Source organism: Lontra canadensis, unplaced genomic scaffold (assembly GCF_010015895.1).
Source record: "Lontra canadensis isolate GAN:19392208 unplaced genomic scaffold, GSC_riverotter_1.0 scaffold3, whole genome shotgun sequence".
Taxonomy (NCBI): domain Eukaryota; kingdom Metazoa; phylum Chordata; class Mammalia; order Carnivora; family Mustelidae; genus Lontra; species Lontra canadensis.
This window is the reverse complement of record NW_022630997.1, coordinates 24,307,898-24,324,059: the sequence shown is the minus strand read 5'-3', so window position 1 is coordinate 24,324,059 and position 16,162 is coordinate 24,307,898. Positions and strand designations below refer to the sequence as shown.

At 37.0% G+C, this 16,162-nt stretch overlaps 1 protein-coding gene across 8 annotated transcripts in view; it reads right to left on the bottom strand.

Moving 5' to 3' along the window:
* Positions 1-16,162, bottom strand: part of CPEB3 (cytoplasmic polyadenylation element binding protein 3) — a 189,384-nt gene that overhangs the window by 81,390 nt on the left and 91,832 nt on the right. For 4 of the 8 annotated variants that reach the window (XM_032836415.1, XM_032836424.1, XM_032836433.1 and 1 more), the window contains one exon: positions 8,511-8,567. The exons of 2 other annotated variants lie outside the window; for them this stretch is intronic. In XM_032836415.1, coding sequence (XP_032692306.1) covers positions 8,511-8,567 — 57 coding nt within the window. The remainder of the gene's footprint in view (positions 1-8,510; positions 8,568-16,162) is intronic. 2 more of the 8 variants (XM_032836452.1, XM_032836473.1) reach the window with 1 other exon arrangement.

The following is a 16,162-nucleotide window of genomic DNA, read 5'->3' as shown; positions in this document are numbered from 1 at the left end:
GAGCTTTGGGAAACATCCAAGTTCAGTCAAGTTAAAGAACAGAATGTAAAATCTATTATCTAGTCAACCATACTGTAATAAGACTGCCTTAAGTGCTGATGGAACAAAAAGTTAGTCTGTAGGAAGCGTTTAAAAGACAGAAGTGTAGACCAAAAGAAGGTAAGAGAATTTTATCATACTGGTAAGATTACTCCTCTGTGGACAGAATGGTTCATTTGATGTTTCCATAGCCTGAAAACCACCTATTTATTTCCTTATGCTCTAATTATAAGCTCCTGAAGGATTGTTCTAGTAATTAATTTAGTACCTCGCCACTGTGAAGAGGTACCACTGTGACTCCTTAACTAGTAGACAAATAATCAGCCACTAAAACTGTCTTCTGTTACTTTCATCTGCATAAATTAAAACATTGGTATTCTGGTTTGTCCAGGGTTCCTCATGAGGTTAGTATCTGTGCATTCATTTGGTTGGTATAAATCAATTCCTCTCCCCCGCCCGGACAAATCAACCCTGGGAAGACTAGTAAATTTTTTGTTCCCACATATGTGTTACTAGAAACTGAAACTTGAAGAGGCTACACCCAAACTGTGTCCCATGAGGCACCCTACTTCACTAGCCAGCATCTCTCTGACATACTACTTTTCTTTAATAAAAAATCACCCAGGACCAAAACATTTTAAGTAAGCCATGTTACTTCCCCAAAATTATATTCTTATATACCTCACATATTAGTATGCTTTAGAATCTGAACTTTCATGTAAAATATTGAGTATTTCAAGAGAAGCAGGAGAATACTTCCCAACAGCTGCAGTTTGGCCATTTGGCTTTCCCTTCCACCAGTGGTCTGGTTTGTGATATCTATTTTCAATTAATAACCAGAATGTAGTTTTTTTTGTCCAGTAATTGAAAAAATAATCTCTGAAAGTAGAGGTAACTTAAAGCTATGTTGAATGCTTTATAAGAGATAAGAGCCTTGTAAAGAAAGTACAACATAAGAAACCCACAAAGCATGAGCTTAGCACAAAGTCTTGTCCAAAACTCTTGCTTACTTAGGAGGCTCCCTTTTCTGCAGCTTATGATGGGGAAACAAAAGCCCACTGGCCACGATGGGGTGCCAAAGTGGCTCAGGCCTCCCCTCTAAGCTCCCACCAAAGACTCTGTGGTCAATCCAGCAGTTCCAGCATACTTCTGGCCCAGTGCTTCCATTCCAAGCCTGACCACTTTCATCTCAGTTTTTGCAAGTAGCTCAGAAATTAGTTGCTTTAGGAGTTCCGGGGTTTTTGTTTGTTTGTTTGCTTGTGTAATGGTTTATGAGGAATGAATTCCCTAAGGAAAAACAATTGCCTGAAAATCAGGACAGTCAGGTCCCAGCTTTACTCTGTAACCCTGGACAAAACATCTCACACATCTGAGTCTCATTTATATAATGAGAGATTTGAACTAGATGAATGGTTTTCAAATCTCTGGGAGCAGAATTCCTTTTATTAAACCTTTCATTAAACCTTAATATACAAATATTAAAGTGCATCTTACGTGGCACTACTATGTGGATATCTCTTAGGCATCACAAACTTAAATGTGTTTTTAAATGAACTCTTGAAATCCACCTTGAACATATTCTCTCCCAGTCCCATTTCAATACGTGGCATCACAATTCACCCAATTGCTCAAGCTAGAAGCTGAACATCATTTTTGAGTCTTCCTTCTTATTTACTTCTCACATTCAATTCTTCAGTTTAATGTCATTAAAAAAGGTTCATTCTATCCTCTAGAATATATTTTCCATTTGTTCCTTTCCAACTTTATTGCCATCACTCTATGCTCAAACACCATCATCTCTTGCCTAGACTACTGCTACCTTCTTTCTGAAGTAGACAGCCCACTTCTCTTCTCACTTCACTTTAAACAGTGGTAGCCAGAGTCCTCTTTTAAAAACATAAATCTGATCATTTGACTACTTTAAAACATTCATAGATTTCCTCTTGTACTAGGACCACATTCAAAATCCTTACCGGGAGCTAAAGCGCAGCAGGATTGTATTTCCTTCTGTCCTTCAGCTTCATCTTAATACACCCTCCTCTTTCTCCTACCAAGCTCAGTCACTCTGGTCTCTATTTCCTCAAAAACACAAAGCCCTTTCGGGCCTCACCTATCCCCCAATTTTTAAATAAAAGCTTTATGAAGATATAATTCACTTATCATACAACACATCCATTTAACCCATTAGCTGCCACTCTCCATTTTCCTTGAACTCTCTCAGGCCTAGGCAAAGGCTAGTCTACTTTCTGTGTCAACAGAAAGGACATTTCATAAAAGTGGAGTCATACAATACGCAATCTTTTATAATTGTCTTCTTTCACTTAGTATAATGTTTTCAAAGTTTATCAATGTTGCAGCATCTATCAATACTTTGCCTCAAGCCTCTTAAAATAGCTGTTTTTTGATGTCTGCAATTCCCTTTAAAACATTCTAAGGTGGGGGCAGGAGTGGGCGCCTGGGTGGCTCAGTTCGTTAAGCGACTGCCTTCAGCTCAGGTCATGATCCTGGAGTCCCGAGATCAAGTACGGCAACAGGCTCCTGCTTGGCAGGGAGTCTGCTTCTCCCTCCAACCCTCCCTCTTCTCAATCTCTCTCTCTCTCTTTCTCTCAAATAAATAAATAAAATCTTTAAACACACACACACACTAAGGGAGAAAAAAGAGGGAACATATGAAACAAGATTGGCAAAAATGAAGGTAACTGATGGGTAGACAGCTCAATAAACTATTCCATTTTTGTGTATGTTTGAAAATTTGCACAATAAAAATTCTCCTTTAAAGATACCTGTCTTTCCTTCCTTTGGGTTTCAGTTTAAATATCTTTTCAGAGAAAACCACCGTAGGTTAGAGGGAACCTCCCATTTTTCTTGCCTAGTACTCTTCACAATTATTGAATATGGAAATGTTTGTTTCACTTATTGTCTCTCTCCTACTAGAATGAACACTGTATAGGGAGACAGAACACACCTAGAGTCCAGTACAGCATCCGACCTGATTATAAGCACACAAATTCTTAATAAATGAAATTAAGGTGGACAGCCCAGAACCCCTCCATCATTGTTTAAGACCCTCTAGGCCAACTTCTTGCAAAAACAAAAAAGTGTGATCTTATTCTCCCACCATTTCCTATGCTCAAATTTCCATATTACTATAAGGAGTAACATTTCAGATAATATAGCCATGAACAGTCAGAAATTTCCTCAGCTGTTCACATTTCATTGAGGGACCAACCATTCCTTTAGACAAGAAAACTCATGTAGCTGGGTTTAAATTAGCAGAATGACATGTTTGTATCACAGTCTCACTGATATGTGTGATCCCTCCACCCTTAGGAAGGCTTTTGGCATAAAGATCCAACTTCAACTTGGCACATAAGTTTGTTTCATTGGATTTTTTTAATCATTGTTATTAAACTAAGATTAATACCTCATATCATGTCAATAGATTTTTATGGATTAAATATATACAGAAGTATCTGTTTTATGATAGTAACTCTAACCCAACAGTAACTCCAATAGTAAAGTAACTGATCATTCTTTGTATTTCCTCATTTACATTGTTTAAAAGGATCTTTTATATTTTCCTTGATTTTAAAGCAATTCTACTACACATCAAGAGCACTGGAACAGCCAACATGCCTACTTATGAACGGAAGTCTCCCAGACACCTTAAGAGCTCATGTGAAATGAGAAACACAACATGCATATTAATCAGGTGTAAAATGTGCAGGCAAAGTTCTTTTATGACACTATCTGATAGACTAGTTTCTTCTTTTTTTTTAAGATTTTATTTATTTATTTGATAGAGAGATCACAAGCAGGCAGAGAGGCAGGCAGAGAGAGAGGAGGAAGCAGGCTCCCTGCTGAGCAGAGAGCCCGATGCAGGGCTCGATCCCAAGACTCCGAGATCATGACCTGAGCTGAAGGCAGCGGCTTAACCCACTGAGCCACCCAGGCGCCCCTGATAGTTTCTAATAGGGTCTGCAGTTATACAGGAAGGCACATATCAAAGCTTTGAAAGTCAAAATACTCCAGAAAGAAAATGTTAAAATTATTTGGAGTTATTTCAATTCCATAAGGGAATATGGGAAGAGAAATCAACATTTCTCTAAAGGAACATATCTTTAAATTAAAAGTGGGTATAATAGGAAATATACTTGGACATTTAAATACTTTATATATAATCACTCATTTTAAAATTCAATTCTTACACATCTAATTTTGCTTCCCTACTACTGTTTCTTTTTTTAAAATTTTAATTAATTAATTAATATTAACATAAAATGTATTATTTGCCCCAGGGTACAGGTCTGTGAATCATCAGGCTTTCACATTTCACAGCACTCACCATAGCACATACCCTCCCCAATGTCTGAAATCCACCCACCCTATCCCTCCCGACCCCCAGCAACCCTCAGTTTGTTTCATGAAATTAAGAGTCTGTTATGGTTTGTCTCCCTACTACTGTTTCAACTATACTACTAGAATTACCTGGTTTGCCAAGGTCTACTCTTCAATACTTGTATCTCCAGCTAAGCCTCTAGCTGATGTCCAGGTTCTTTCCTGTTTTTGCCACTTGATCATGAAACCCTCTTTCAAAAGCCTGATATATCTCTGTCTAGGAGTCTTCCTTTTTGTTTAAAAAAGGTTCATTAGGGCAGCTCAGACCATTTTCATTGCAAATATCTCCTCTTTAGCTGGCTCCCAATGCATACACTCAGGGACATAGGCAACAAGCATCTGGTCATGCCAATCTCACCTTGAAGCTTTTTTTTTTTTTTTTTTTTTTTTTTTTTTTTTTTTTTTTTTTTTTTTAGATTTTATTTATTTATTTGACAGAGAGAGAGAGAGATTACAAGTAGGCAGAGAGGCAGGCAGAGAGAGAGGGGAAAGCAGGCTCCCTGCTGAGCAGAGAACCCGATGTGGGGCTCAATCCCAGGACCCTGAGATTATGACCTGAGCTGAAGGCAGAAGCTTAACCCTTTGAGCCACCGGGGCACCCCAAAGCTTTCTTTTTTAAGGTGAATCATATACCTGGTGAGGTCTCCTTCCCACTCCTCTTCCATTATCCAAATAGTTCCTGAAATTCTACCTGTTCCAGGAAACTTTTCCATGTTTATCAGGAGAAGTGAAAGAGTCCACTAGCCTAATCCTATTGACAGATCTCAAAACTGTCATAGGTAAGTGCCTTTGGTTTCTATTCCTAAAATATTTACCAACATGTGTATGTGATGTATAGAATATGAGTTACAGGTAATTCTTAAAAATAAAATAACATACATCAGCAAGTTTAGTTTTTAAATTTTTTATTTAAATTCCAGCCAAGTTCATTTTTTATGTTCTGGGAAAGTCTAAGCTTTGTTTGGAGGAAAGAAGTCAAGCAATAACATAACCCCTAATTACACAAATAAATGAGCATGAGGAAATCTGCCAATTCATCAAGTGTATACTATGCAGTGGCCCAGTTGAGTATGCTTTAGGAAATGAGAGAAGATATGAGGTACCCCTGCCCCATCTCACATGCTATGTCACCATATTTAAGGAAGACAATTTCTTTTTCACCTTTGGGAATAGAAGACTAAATAAAGGCATGGAACAAAAATCTTCTATCTGTTCTTTTCTCATTACAAAAAGTCAACCTTCAGTCTTTTAATGTTCTCGCTTGTGCTCTCTCTCTCTCTCTCTCTCACACACACACACACACACACACACACTCTCTCTCTCTCTCTCGCTCTCTCATCATTATCTTCTTCATCTGCAGACTTACAGAACTGCAGACCTACAGAGAGGAGGGACCAAGTCATTCTAGGCTGTGTTTAGCCTAACACTTGGTGCAAAGATGACCATGCTTGTGAAAACAATTAAGTCAAACTTTACAAATAAATAGGAGGAAAGTAACACGGAAACACGAAGAGTAATTTTTTTAGGCACTTAGAAATTATAGGTGATCTTAATATTCCTGATGTCTGGTACTTAATATACTATGATTTGTAAAAATAAAATAATTTTTAAAAATATGATGCCTCTGAAAAACAATCTGAGGGTTTTGAAGGGGTGGGGGATGGGAAGTTGGGTGAGCCTGGTGGTGGGTATTATGGAGGGCACGTATTGCATGGAGCACTGGGTGTGGTGCATAAACAATGAATTCTAGTACACTGAAAAGAAATTAAAAAAAATTTTTAAAAATTCCATTGAAGAAAAAAAAAATATGATGCCAGGGCCCCTGGGTGGCTCGGCTGGTTAGGCGTCTGCTTTCAGTTCAGGTCATGATCCCAGAGTCCTGGGATTGATTCCTCCATCAGGCTCCTTGCTCAGTGGGGAGCCTGCTTCTCCCTCTGTGTCTGCCTGCCACTCTGCCTGCTTATGCTCTCTCTTTCTCTCTGACAAATAAATAAATAAATTCTTTTAAAAAAATATATGACGCCAAACTCTGGTCTGCATAGATATAGGATGTTACTTCAAAAACAATCCTCATCAATAAACATTTAATAAGAGCTAATTATATGTAGGCACAGGATACAACTGTCTTCAATGAACTTATCTCCAGTTGAAGAATCAGAGCATACAGGAAAAACAAGAAGAAAGTAAAGGCAGTAGAAGCAGAGGAAAAGACTGCCTGTAAAGCCACTGAGCAAGGCTTCATGGGAGAGATAAGGCTTTTTGGCTTAAATGCACAAACCAAGGATAGGTGTTAGGTAAGTAAATGAAAGGAAGGGAGGCCAGTACATGCATGCAATGGCCAGACTGTGGGAAAGTACAGAGACTAGTTAAGGGAAGGTGAGGTGGGGAAAATGGAGATGATGAGGCCAGTGAAACAGGGAGAAGGCAGATGATGGAGATCCTTAATGGAGGACGACGACATGGACTAAATGATGTTTCAGAAAGAAAAAAACAAAAGAAGTGAAAAACAACAGAAATGAAAAGGGAAGGATGAGGCCCAAGACACTAAAGGAAAAATCTCAACAAGATGTGGTAACTGATCAGTGTGTAAGAAGAGGAGAGGCTAGTCCCTGCTATCTACCTTCCAGATGGTGTCTATTTGCTGTGTAAATCTGTCCATTCCTTACTCCTTTCCAAGAGTAACCAATTTTCTAGCAACATGAAAAATTATATGTATAGTACAAAATGATTTTTAGTAGTATTATTGCCTATACTTTCAATTAAAAAACCTTAAAGTAAGGTTAAAATGTTAAATGCTATTTATTTCCATAGCTTAAAAATAACCAACTACACAAATATTTTTCTTCACCATGATTTGAAAACAAAACTGACTATATGATTCCACCATGAAAGAAGTTTTGAGTAGTAATTTGAATACATACTAGATTCTGCCAATCTTCATCCACTCAACAAATATTTATGGTAGAATAAATAGGAAAATACAATGAACTTGGGGTGCCTGGGTGGCTCAGCTGGTTAAGAGTCCAGCTCTTGGTTTTGGCTCAGGTCATAGTCTCAGGGTTGTCATATTGAGTCCCACATTAGGCTGTGTGCTCAGCACAGAGTCTGCTCATCCCTCTCTCCCCCCCCCCCCCCTTCCCCCACTCTCAAATAAATAAAAATAAAATCTTTTTAAAAAAAGAAATGAAAGTGAGTACTTTCAAAGCAACTTACATTTGTGGAATGCTTTTAGTGTACATGAATAGGTTTTTCTCTCCCATTTTTTCAACTATAATTTCACTAACAATCTTAAAGTTAGACAAGATTGGTTTTACTACTTCATGATTTACATGTGATGATACCAGACAGAAGTAATAAAGCAGTGATTACAACCTAGACCTTTGACCCTAAATCTCATATTCCTTTGAAATACTACATTAGGTTTAGCCTACTACTTGAAAAAGTTATCTGAATGAACTACAGATACCAAAATGAACAGCATTACACAAATAAAAGCAACATTATTTTGTTCAGGTGTGATCAGGAGAGAATGCAAGTTTTATGGGCTTAGAGTCTATACAAGTTGGGGATCCACATCAAGAAAAAGAACACAAAGATAAGGTTAAGAGCTTGGAGGGGGTCCCCTTGAAACTCAGGCTTCTTTAGCTTCAAGGTAAATCTGCCTCTGGATATAACACAGAAGAATTCACCAGTCAACCTACTAAGATCAAGAATTATCCTCTAAGATCTAACTTTTGCCTTCTAAGTAGTATGAAAAGAACACTGCAGATAAAGGACAAAAATATATGTATGCTTAGCCTTTATTCTCTCACGATCATTCATAATAAATCATGTAACAAAAATTTCCAGGTAGAAATAGTCTTTGTTATGTCTTTATTAGGATTAAAAGAACAAACTACCAACTAACAACAAAAAATAACTATACTAAAAGTGATGAGAATTATTTTGCTAAAATAAGCTAGAACATCATACCATACAATAATTATTGTTTTACACACACACGATATAAACACACACACACTCATATTTACTCACAATTTGGCAAGCAAAAGATCTCATTAAAAAAAATTTACCTCGTCTCCGCCCATAGCTCCTGGCTGCATGTAAACACAGAAGAAAACCATGGGTATCTGTATCAAAATGGTGAATTTAGAAATAAAAAAAAAATTCACATAAACCTTTTCCAAGTATTTTCAGTATTAATTAATCTGGAGATACTGTTCAACTTGATGGCAGAGATATTATATTAAAAAAAAACCTTTATGAAGCACAAGTTAAAACACAATCTTTAAAGAGAAATTCACCTGGATATGGCAGCCACTGGAAAACATACAATGGGTGCTTAAGTTACAAAGTTTTATAAGGATTTATATTGTGGTCCATTATCTATATCAGATATAGATAAATAGAGTTCTTTTAAATTTTTTTCTGATTTATAAATCTTCATTTGTGCTATATATTATCATTAAACATCACTTTAAAGAAAGTCCATTCATTCTAAATTCAAAACTGTAGCATGTGGTAGTGATTCTGAATTTCTTCACGCATGCGTGCACACACACCTACACACACACACCCCATAAGTAGAGTCGCCTGAAGAACCACATAGAAATTTTATACACAATTAACTCTGGTTTTACAAAATATGTTTGCATTGAAAATTTCAGTGAAGCTTCTCATGATCTCCCAATTTACTTTCCATACAGTAACACAGATAGGGAGAAAACAACATCTTTTCACCTAAGAATTGAACTTCTTAAGAGATTAAGGTACTAGATACCCAGGTCAGGATGAAAAATAGAGTGCTTTGAAGATTTTCTTGGCTTTCAAAACTCAAGGCCCACAGAACACATTATTACAACATTTAATAGAGCTAGGCTATGGTATCAGACATAAATTGCTAAGAGATACAGTCATCTAAAAGAACTTTCAAAGTAGAAAGTTTTTGAAAAATTTGAAAACTCAGGGTTATCAAATAAATGAGAACTTGATTTAATTCATTTTTTAAAGCATGACATGTTATAATATTAGCTTAACACAAATCAAAACAAAACAAAAAATAAATTTATGATGACATATGCATTGTAAGGTAGTACTGAAGAAAAATATTTCCCTCCTAGAAAAAGAATTCTGACTTTTCAGTTAGAAAACTGAAATATTAGTTGGCCAATCTCATCTTCTGCTAGTTTCCTCTTTTCTTCAGACAGCATACCCTCACCTACACACATTTGGCCTCTTCACTTTTCCATTACATAAATAATAAAAAGGATTTTCTAGTTCGAGCTCTACTTTCCCCTTAACTCCTTCCATCACTATAATTCTCAATTTAAAAAAACATAATCCCTTCTGAATTTACATAGCAGTACTGTTTACATCACTTACAAAAGGAACATACTACAAAAAAAATTAAGGAGCTTTCATACTTTTCATTATGTAGAACCTGGAATTCATCTCCCCACAGAATGTATAATAAATGGTAGTTGGTTTCCCAGTTTGGCCCCCCAAAAGCTTACTACATTTATAATAATATGAGCGAGTTAATACTAAAGGACAACACATAAAAAGAGATTAAGTATGGGGGCGCCTGGGTGGCTCTGTCAGTCGAGCATCCAACTCTTGATTTCAGCTCAGGTATAGACCCCTATGTTGGGCTCTGTGCTCAGTACTGAGCCTGCTTGGATTCTCCCCCTCTGCTCCTACCTCTGCTTGAGCTTTCTCTCTCTCTCTTTCTCTCAAATAATACATAAATAAATAAAATCCTTAAAAGGAGAGATTAAGTATGTTGTGATATCATACCATTATTTCTTTGTCCCTTCTCCTATTCCCATGCCCAATGATGTCATGCTGCCCAACACCTCCACTGCAAACTTTTTTTAAGAGAGGAAATAAAACATTCTGTATTTCAAAATTACTTATTTCTCTCCCAAACAACAAATTCCCATTCTTTGATTATATCTGATTTTTGGCCAGATGCTCAATGAAAAAGAATCTGATTACAATTCTAAGGTACGAATGACTCATCAGACCTTAACACACCTAAAAGATAAATGAGAATGCTGTTCACTAGAGTGTTCAACTGCCAAATTTTCAGGTAATAGAGAACATGAAGTGAATAGATCCAGTCTCGGGGGTGAGAAGGAGCATCCTGAGTTGGGGAAGTAAGACTCGCAAAAGCCATACTTGGGAGTTTTAGTCAAAGTTTCCTTAAATAGTTCATGATTTTGATGTTTTTTTTTTCCTTTTTCCATTTCTAATTAAATACAGTAAATTGGCTCACATCAGCCTGGTGACTGATATGGGGGCAAGATAACATATGGAATAGGCAGCCAATTTAAAGTGGTGATATGAGATGCTTCAGTTTGCTTTCATCATTCATTGTGGAATTTAATTATGTGCTACCTTGGTTCTAATTTCAGTATTTTATCTATGATCCCTATGGTGATTATTATTATAGCAGCTACCACTTAATGAGTATGTGCTATGTACCAGAGCAGTTCAAATGCTTTACATGTATTAATGCCATTTAATACACCTGATAACTATGGCATAAGAATTCTTATTAGCCTCTTCTTAATAGATGAAGAAAATGGGACACAGAATTAAGTAACTTGCCTAAAATCTTACAGTGAGGAAGTGGTGCATTTGGAATATGAATCTAAGTACTCTGGCCCCAGAGTTCACACTTGCAATCACCTCACTGTACTGTTAAATTCCTAAAGGGCAAGGTCAATATCTTGTATTACTTTTAATATCCTGTCATGCACCTGGTAGAATGCTCTGTACCAACCCGGTATTCAACAAATACAGGTTGTTAGCTGAATGTGTAATCAAGGGAAGGAGTAATACATGCCTTTAGAATGTATGACATCACTGTTGGTGATTAAAAGTTTGCTCATAGGAAGGCCATTTGCAAAAAGACTAATTAGAGTCAAACTCCTCCCTAAGGGAAAGGTAATGAAATGAACACCATGGAAAGAAATTTGAAAGCACAAAGTGCTTTCCCTTGAGAATAAATATAACCTTTTTTTATAGATTTTTAAAAAAATTTATTTGACAGAGAGATCACAAGTAGTCAGAGAGGCAGGCAGAGGGAGAGGGGGAAGCAGGCTCCCCGCTGAGCAGAGAGCCCGACTAGGGGCTCAATCCCAGGACCCTGGGATCATGACCTGAGCCGAAGACAGAGGCTTTAACCCAATGAGCCATCCAGGTGCCCCAAAAACAAATATAACTTTTAAATAAGAATACTGGACACATAAACTTCTATGAGTCGACACAAAATGATTTCACATAAAAAAGGGGGGAGTAAATCTGACTAATTCCATCCGCATAATACATCCTATGCTAGTATAGATTTATACCAGATATAAGATATGATATATTTTCAAAGTTCTAAATAGCTCCTCCAAGAACTTTAGTTCTTATTTGCCAACCATCATCATCATTACAGATAAAATTCATTTTGCCATTTCATATGTATTACTTTCAGTACTCAAAAAATTACATTTAATTTTTACAAGTCATGGTAATGGTTATCCTTGGCTAGGGGTATTAACCAGAATAACCCTGAATGGGGGTTCTGGGGTGTTGCTAATGTTTTGCTCTTGATCTAGGTACAGGTTATATGGGTGTGATCAACTTGTAAGAATACATCAAGTTACATATTTATAATTTGTGCATTGTTTGAAATGTATGTTATAGTTTAATAAAAAACAAAATATCACAAACCTTTTAGATCATTTCGCTAAGATAAAAGGTTATAAGATTAATGTAGAAAATTCATAATGCTAATATTTATAGTCTTTAAATCATAAATATGAATACAATTGAAAACACTAAAGATTTTTTTCATCCATCACAATAAATATAAAAAGGTATATGTACCAACTATGGAAAGAACAAAGATGCCCTTCAATGGACAAATGGATAAGGAAGATGTGGTCCATATATATCAGAAAGGATGAATACCCAACTTTTTTATCAACATGGATGGGACTGGAAGAGATTATGCTGAATGAAATAAGTCAAGCAGAGAGAGTCAATTATCATACGGTTTCACTTATTTGTGGAGCATAAGAAATAACATGGAGGACATGGGGAGATGGAGAGGAGAAGGGAGTTGAGGGAAATTGGAGGGGGAGATGAACCATGAGAGACTATGGACTCTCAAAAACAATCTGAGGGTTTTGAAGGGGCTAGATTTCTTACTGTGACAGAAAGAAGTTACAAGGCGGGGGCGGGCGGGTGGGAAGTTGGGTGAGCCTGGTGGTAGGTATTATGGAGGGCACATATCGCATGGAGAACTGGGTGTGGTGCATAAACAATGAATTCTGGTACACTGAAAAGAAATTTAAAAAATTAAAAATTTTTAATTGGGGTGCCTCGGTGGCTCAGTGGGTTAAAGCCTCTGCCTTCAGCTCGGGTCATGATCTCAGGGTCCTGGGATCGAGTCCTGCATTGGGCTCTTTGCTTGGCTTCTTCCTCTCTCTCTGCCTGCCTCTCTGCCTACTTGTGACCTCTCTCTGTCAAATAAATAAATAAAATCTTAAAAAAAATTAAAACTTAAAAAATTTTTAAAAAGGTATATGTAGTTTACAGTGCAATATGTCAGAGGTATTCTAAAAATATGTGTATGTGATTAATGACTAGTACATTGTGAATGATACTTTCACATAAATGTTATGGTTTATTAGGCATATGAGGCAACAAAATAAAATGGATCATCTGTTACTCTTTATGGCTTGGCCTACACTAGGTCTTAAACGGCTGTACTCAATACATGTGATTCCTTAAGAGCATGTTATGATCTGATTTTAAAATCTAAACTAATTCTTCAGCTACATGGATTCAAGCAGATTTCCTGAAGTTTCTCTAAGCAAAGTAACAACATAAACAGATTCCACCACAGAGGCTCGAAAATGACAGAGAGAGACAGAGAGAGGGGAGAGAGGGAAGGGAAGAGGGACAGGGAAAGATCTCTATTCTACTGTGTATTAAAGTAGCTTGCAACATTTCAGAAACTTAAGCAGAGTTCCTGGGATGCTGTATGGATGTAAAACAAGTGAACAAGATATAAAGACCTTAGTACAACATTTTATTAACTGGCTTGGAAATACCTGCCAAGACTGTTAAAAGTCAACTGGAGGAACAAATTGTTAACTACTTTTCTTGTAATAAAATCAGTTTCTTAAAAACACCTTGTAAACTTGGGGCACTTGGGTGGCACAGTCAGTTAAATGTTTGACTCTTGATTTCGACTCAGGTCATGATCTCAGGGTTGTAGGATCAAGCCCCACATCAGGCTCCACATGAGGCATGGAGCCTGCTTAAAATACTCTCTCCCTCTGCCCTTCCCCACCCCCCTTAAAAACAAAAACAAAAATAAAACCTTGTAAACTTATGTTTTTGAATACCATTTCAGTATACAAAATTAAATTCTATTCAAACCTCTAATGGTCCCTTTCAGTTTCCATCTAAGTATTAGTCATGCAAAAAATTCCACCTAAGGGGCACCTGAGTGGTTCAGTCAGTTAAGCATCTGACTTGGTTTCAGCTCAGGTAATGATCTCAGGGTCATGAGATCAAGCCCTGAGTTGGACACTGCACTCAGCACAGACTCTGCTTGAGATTCTCTCTCCCTCTCCCTCTGCCCCTCCCTCTGCCTTTCTCTAAAAGAAAGAAAGGAAAGAAGGAACAATGAAAGGAAGGAGGGAGGAAGGGAGAGATAAAGGAAGTAGGTCTTAAAAGAAATTCCACCTAAGATGGGTTAAGATCTTAAAATTAGTGCAAAAATACCCCCATTCCCTAATTAGATTAACTTCCAAAGAGCAAGAGTGATGGAGTTTGTCCCATAAATGCTCCTCCTCTATCTTTGTCTTTATAATGGCGGGGAAGACACTTTTAGCCCAGTAATTCCCAAATATGGCAAATTATAATTGAAAAGTGATCAATTTTTCTTCAAACAGTATGAACTTAATGAGTAAAGATGATTCTTGAAAGGATGAGATATATTTCCAACACAAAAAAGGCCATGGAAGTTAACAGCAAGAAGGCAGCCTTCCACCAATCAAGGAGAGAGGCCTCAGGAGAAGCCAACCCTGCCAGCACCTTGATCTTGGATTTCCGGCCTCCAGACTGTGAGAAAATAATTTTCTGTTGTTTAAACCATACAGCCTATGCTATTTTGTTATGGCAGCCCTAGTAAAGTAACACACCAGTCCATGGACACTTGAAAACCCCTTACTCTTAATTTAGCAAGACTGAAGAGCCAGTATTTAAAACCGATAAAGTCCCTGAAAGTATTTAGGAATTCCCTTTAGAATTTCTACAACTTTGTCATCCTTTAAGGAACTTCTCCAATTTTTTTTTGTTTTATTTCATTATGACTACCACAGCACTATTGTTTTCTATTAATCTTTATACTGTTATTTTATAATTAAAATCAGTATTTTTAATAGGCATTTTTGTGGATTGGTCAGAAAAATTTCATTGTCATCAATAGCATATGAAACTGTATCCTACATTCTAAACAACTGAACTTTTGCAATGTTCTGCTCCACTGCTTACAAAATCTTATAGGAAACCTATAGATTTTAATATTGCAATCTCATAAACAAAACAGGAATTCCTTCTTTAACCAATACAAAGGTGTTCTACCTAGTTCAACTAGAATACCTTAAAATCAAGAGTTAAAAGACTAAGGAGACTCACTTCAGCCTTTTCCAGTCATTTTATTTTTTTTAATGCAGAACTCTCTCTCCTCCAAAAGCTGAACCCCAACAGATATGAGATATTTGTTCCCCAAAGCATTACAACCTGTCATGTATCTTTCCCCCACAGTGGCCTTTAAAGTACCTCCTTAGATGTTGGGTTTCCACAGAACATGATTAGAAAACTAAAGATCTATACTCTATGGTAGGACCATTCTTACTAGGTAGAAAGTTCTTCCTAAAATGTACCTCTCTACTATCCTTAACCACAGATCCCAGCCTAATCCCACTTTTATCTGAGGGTCATTGCTTTATCTCCTTTTGGTTTTCTCTTTTCTATAAAGAAAATATATTTAGCTACTCTCCATAAGAAATTGTTTTCCATAACCCATATCATGTTGAACATTCTCCCTTGGATAAACTGAATTTTCCAATAACACAACACTTGTCTTTCCCAAGCTTCTCATGGGAGACATCCAAGAACCTTCACCATCTGACCCCTAACTACTTTTCAGATCATCATTCCTATTTTTTTATAAGCCTTTTATTTTTTTTTTAATTTTAAATTTTTTTTCCATTTTATTTTATTTCCTTTCAGTGCTCCAAAATTCATTGTTTATGCACCACACCCAGTGCTCCATGCAATACGTGCCCTCCATAATATCCATCACCAGGTTCACCCGTTCCCCCCCCCCCCCCCCCCCCCCCCAACCCCACAGTTTGTTTCTCAGAGTCCATTGTCTCTCATGGTTTGTCTCCCCCTCCAATTTCCCCCATCTCACTTCTCCTCTCCATCTCCCAATGTTCAAATCCTCATTCCTATTATTTTACAAATCAGACCTATATATTCCATTCACATCAATTCAACCCACTCTTCCCATAGTATCAATATAATGTAAGGACTTTTCTGTTCAGCATAAGAATCTAGATATCCATGTCTTGACACGTATTCTTCTCTGATCCTAAGAAATCCCTAACCCCCTTGTCCATTTCCACCCACTATTATTTTTCTCCCATCT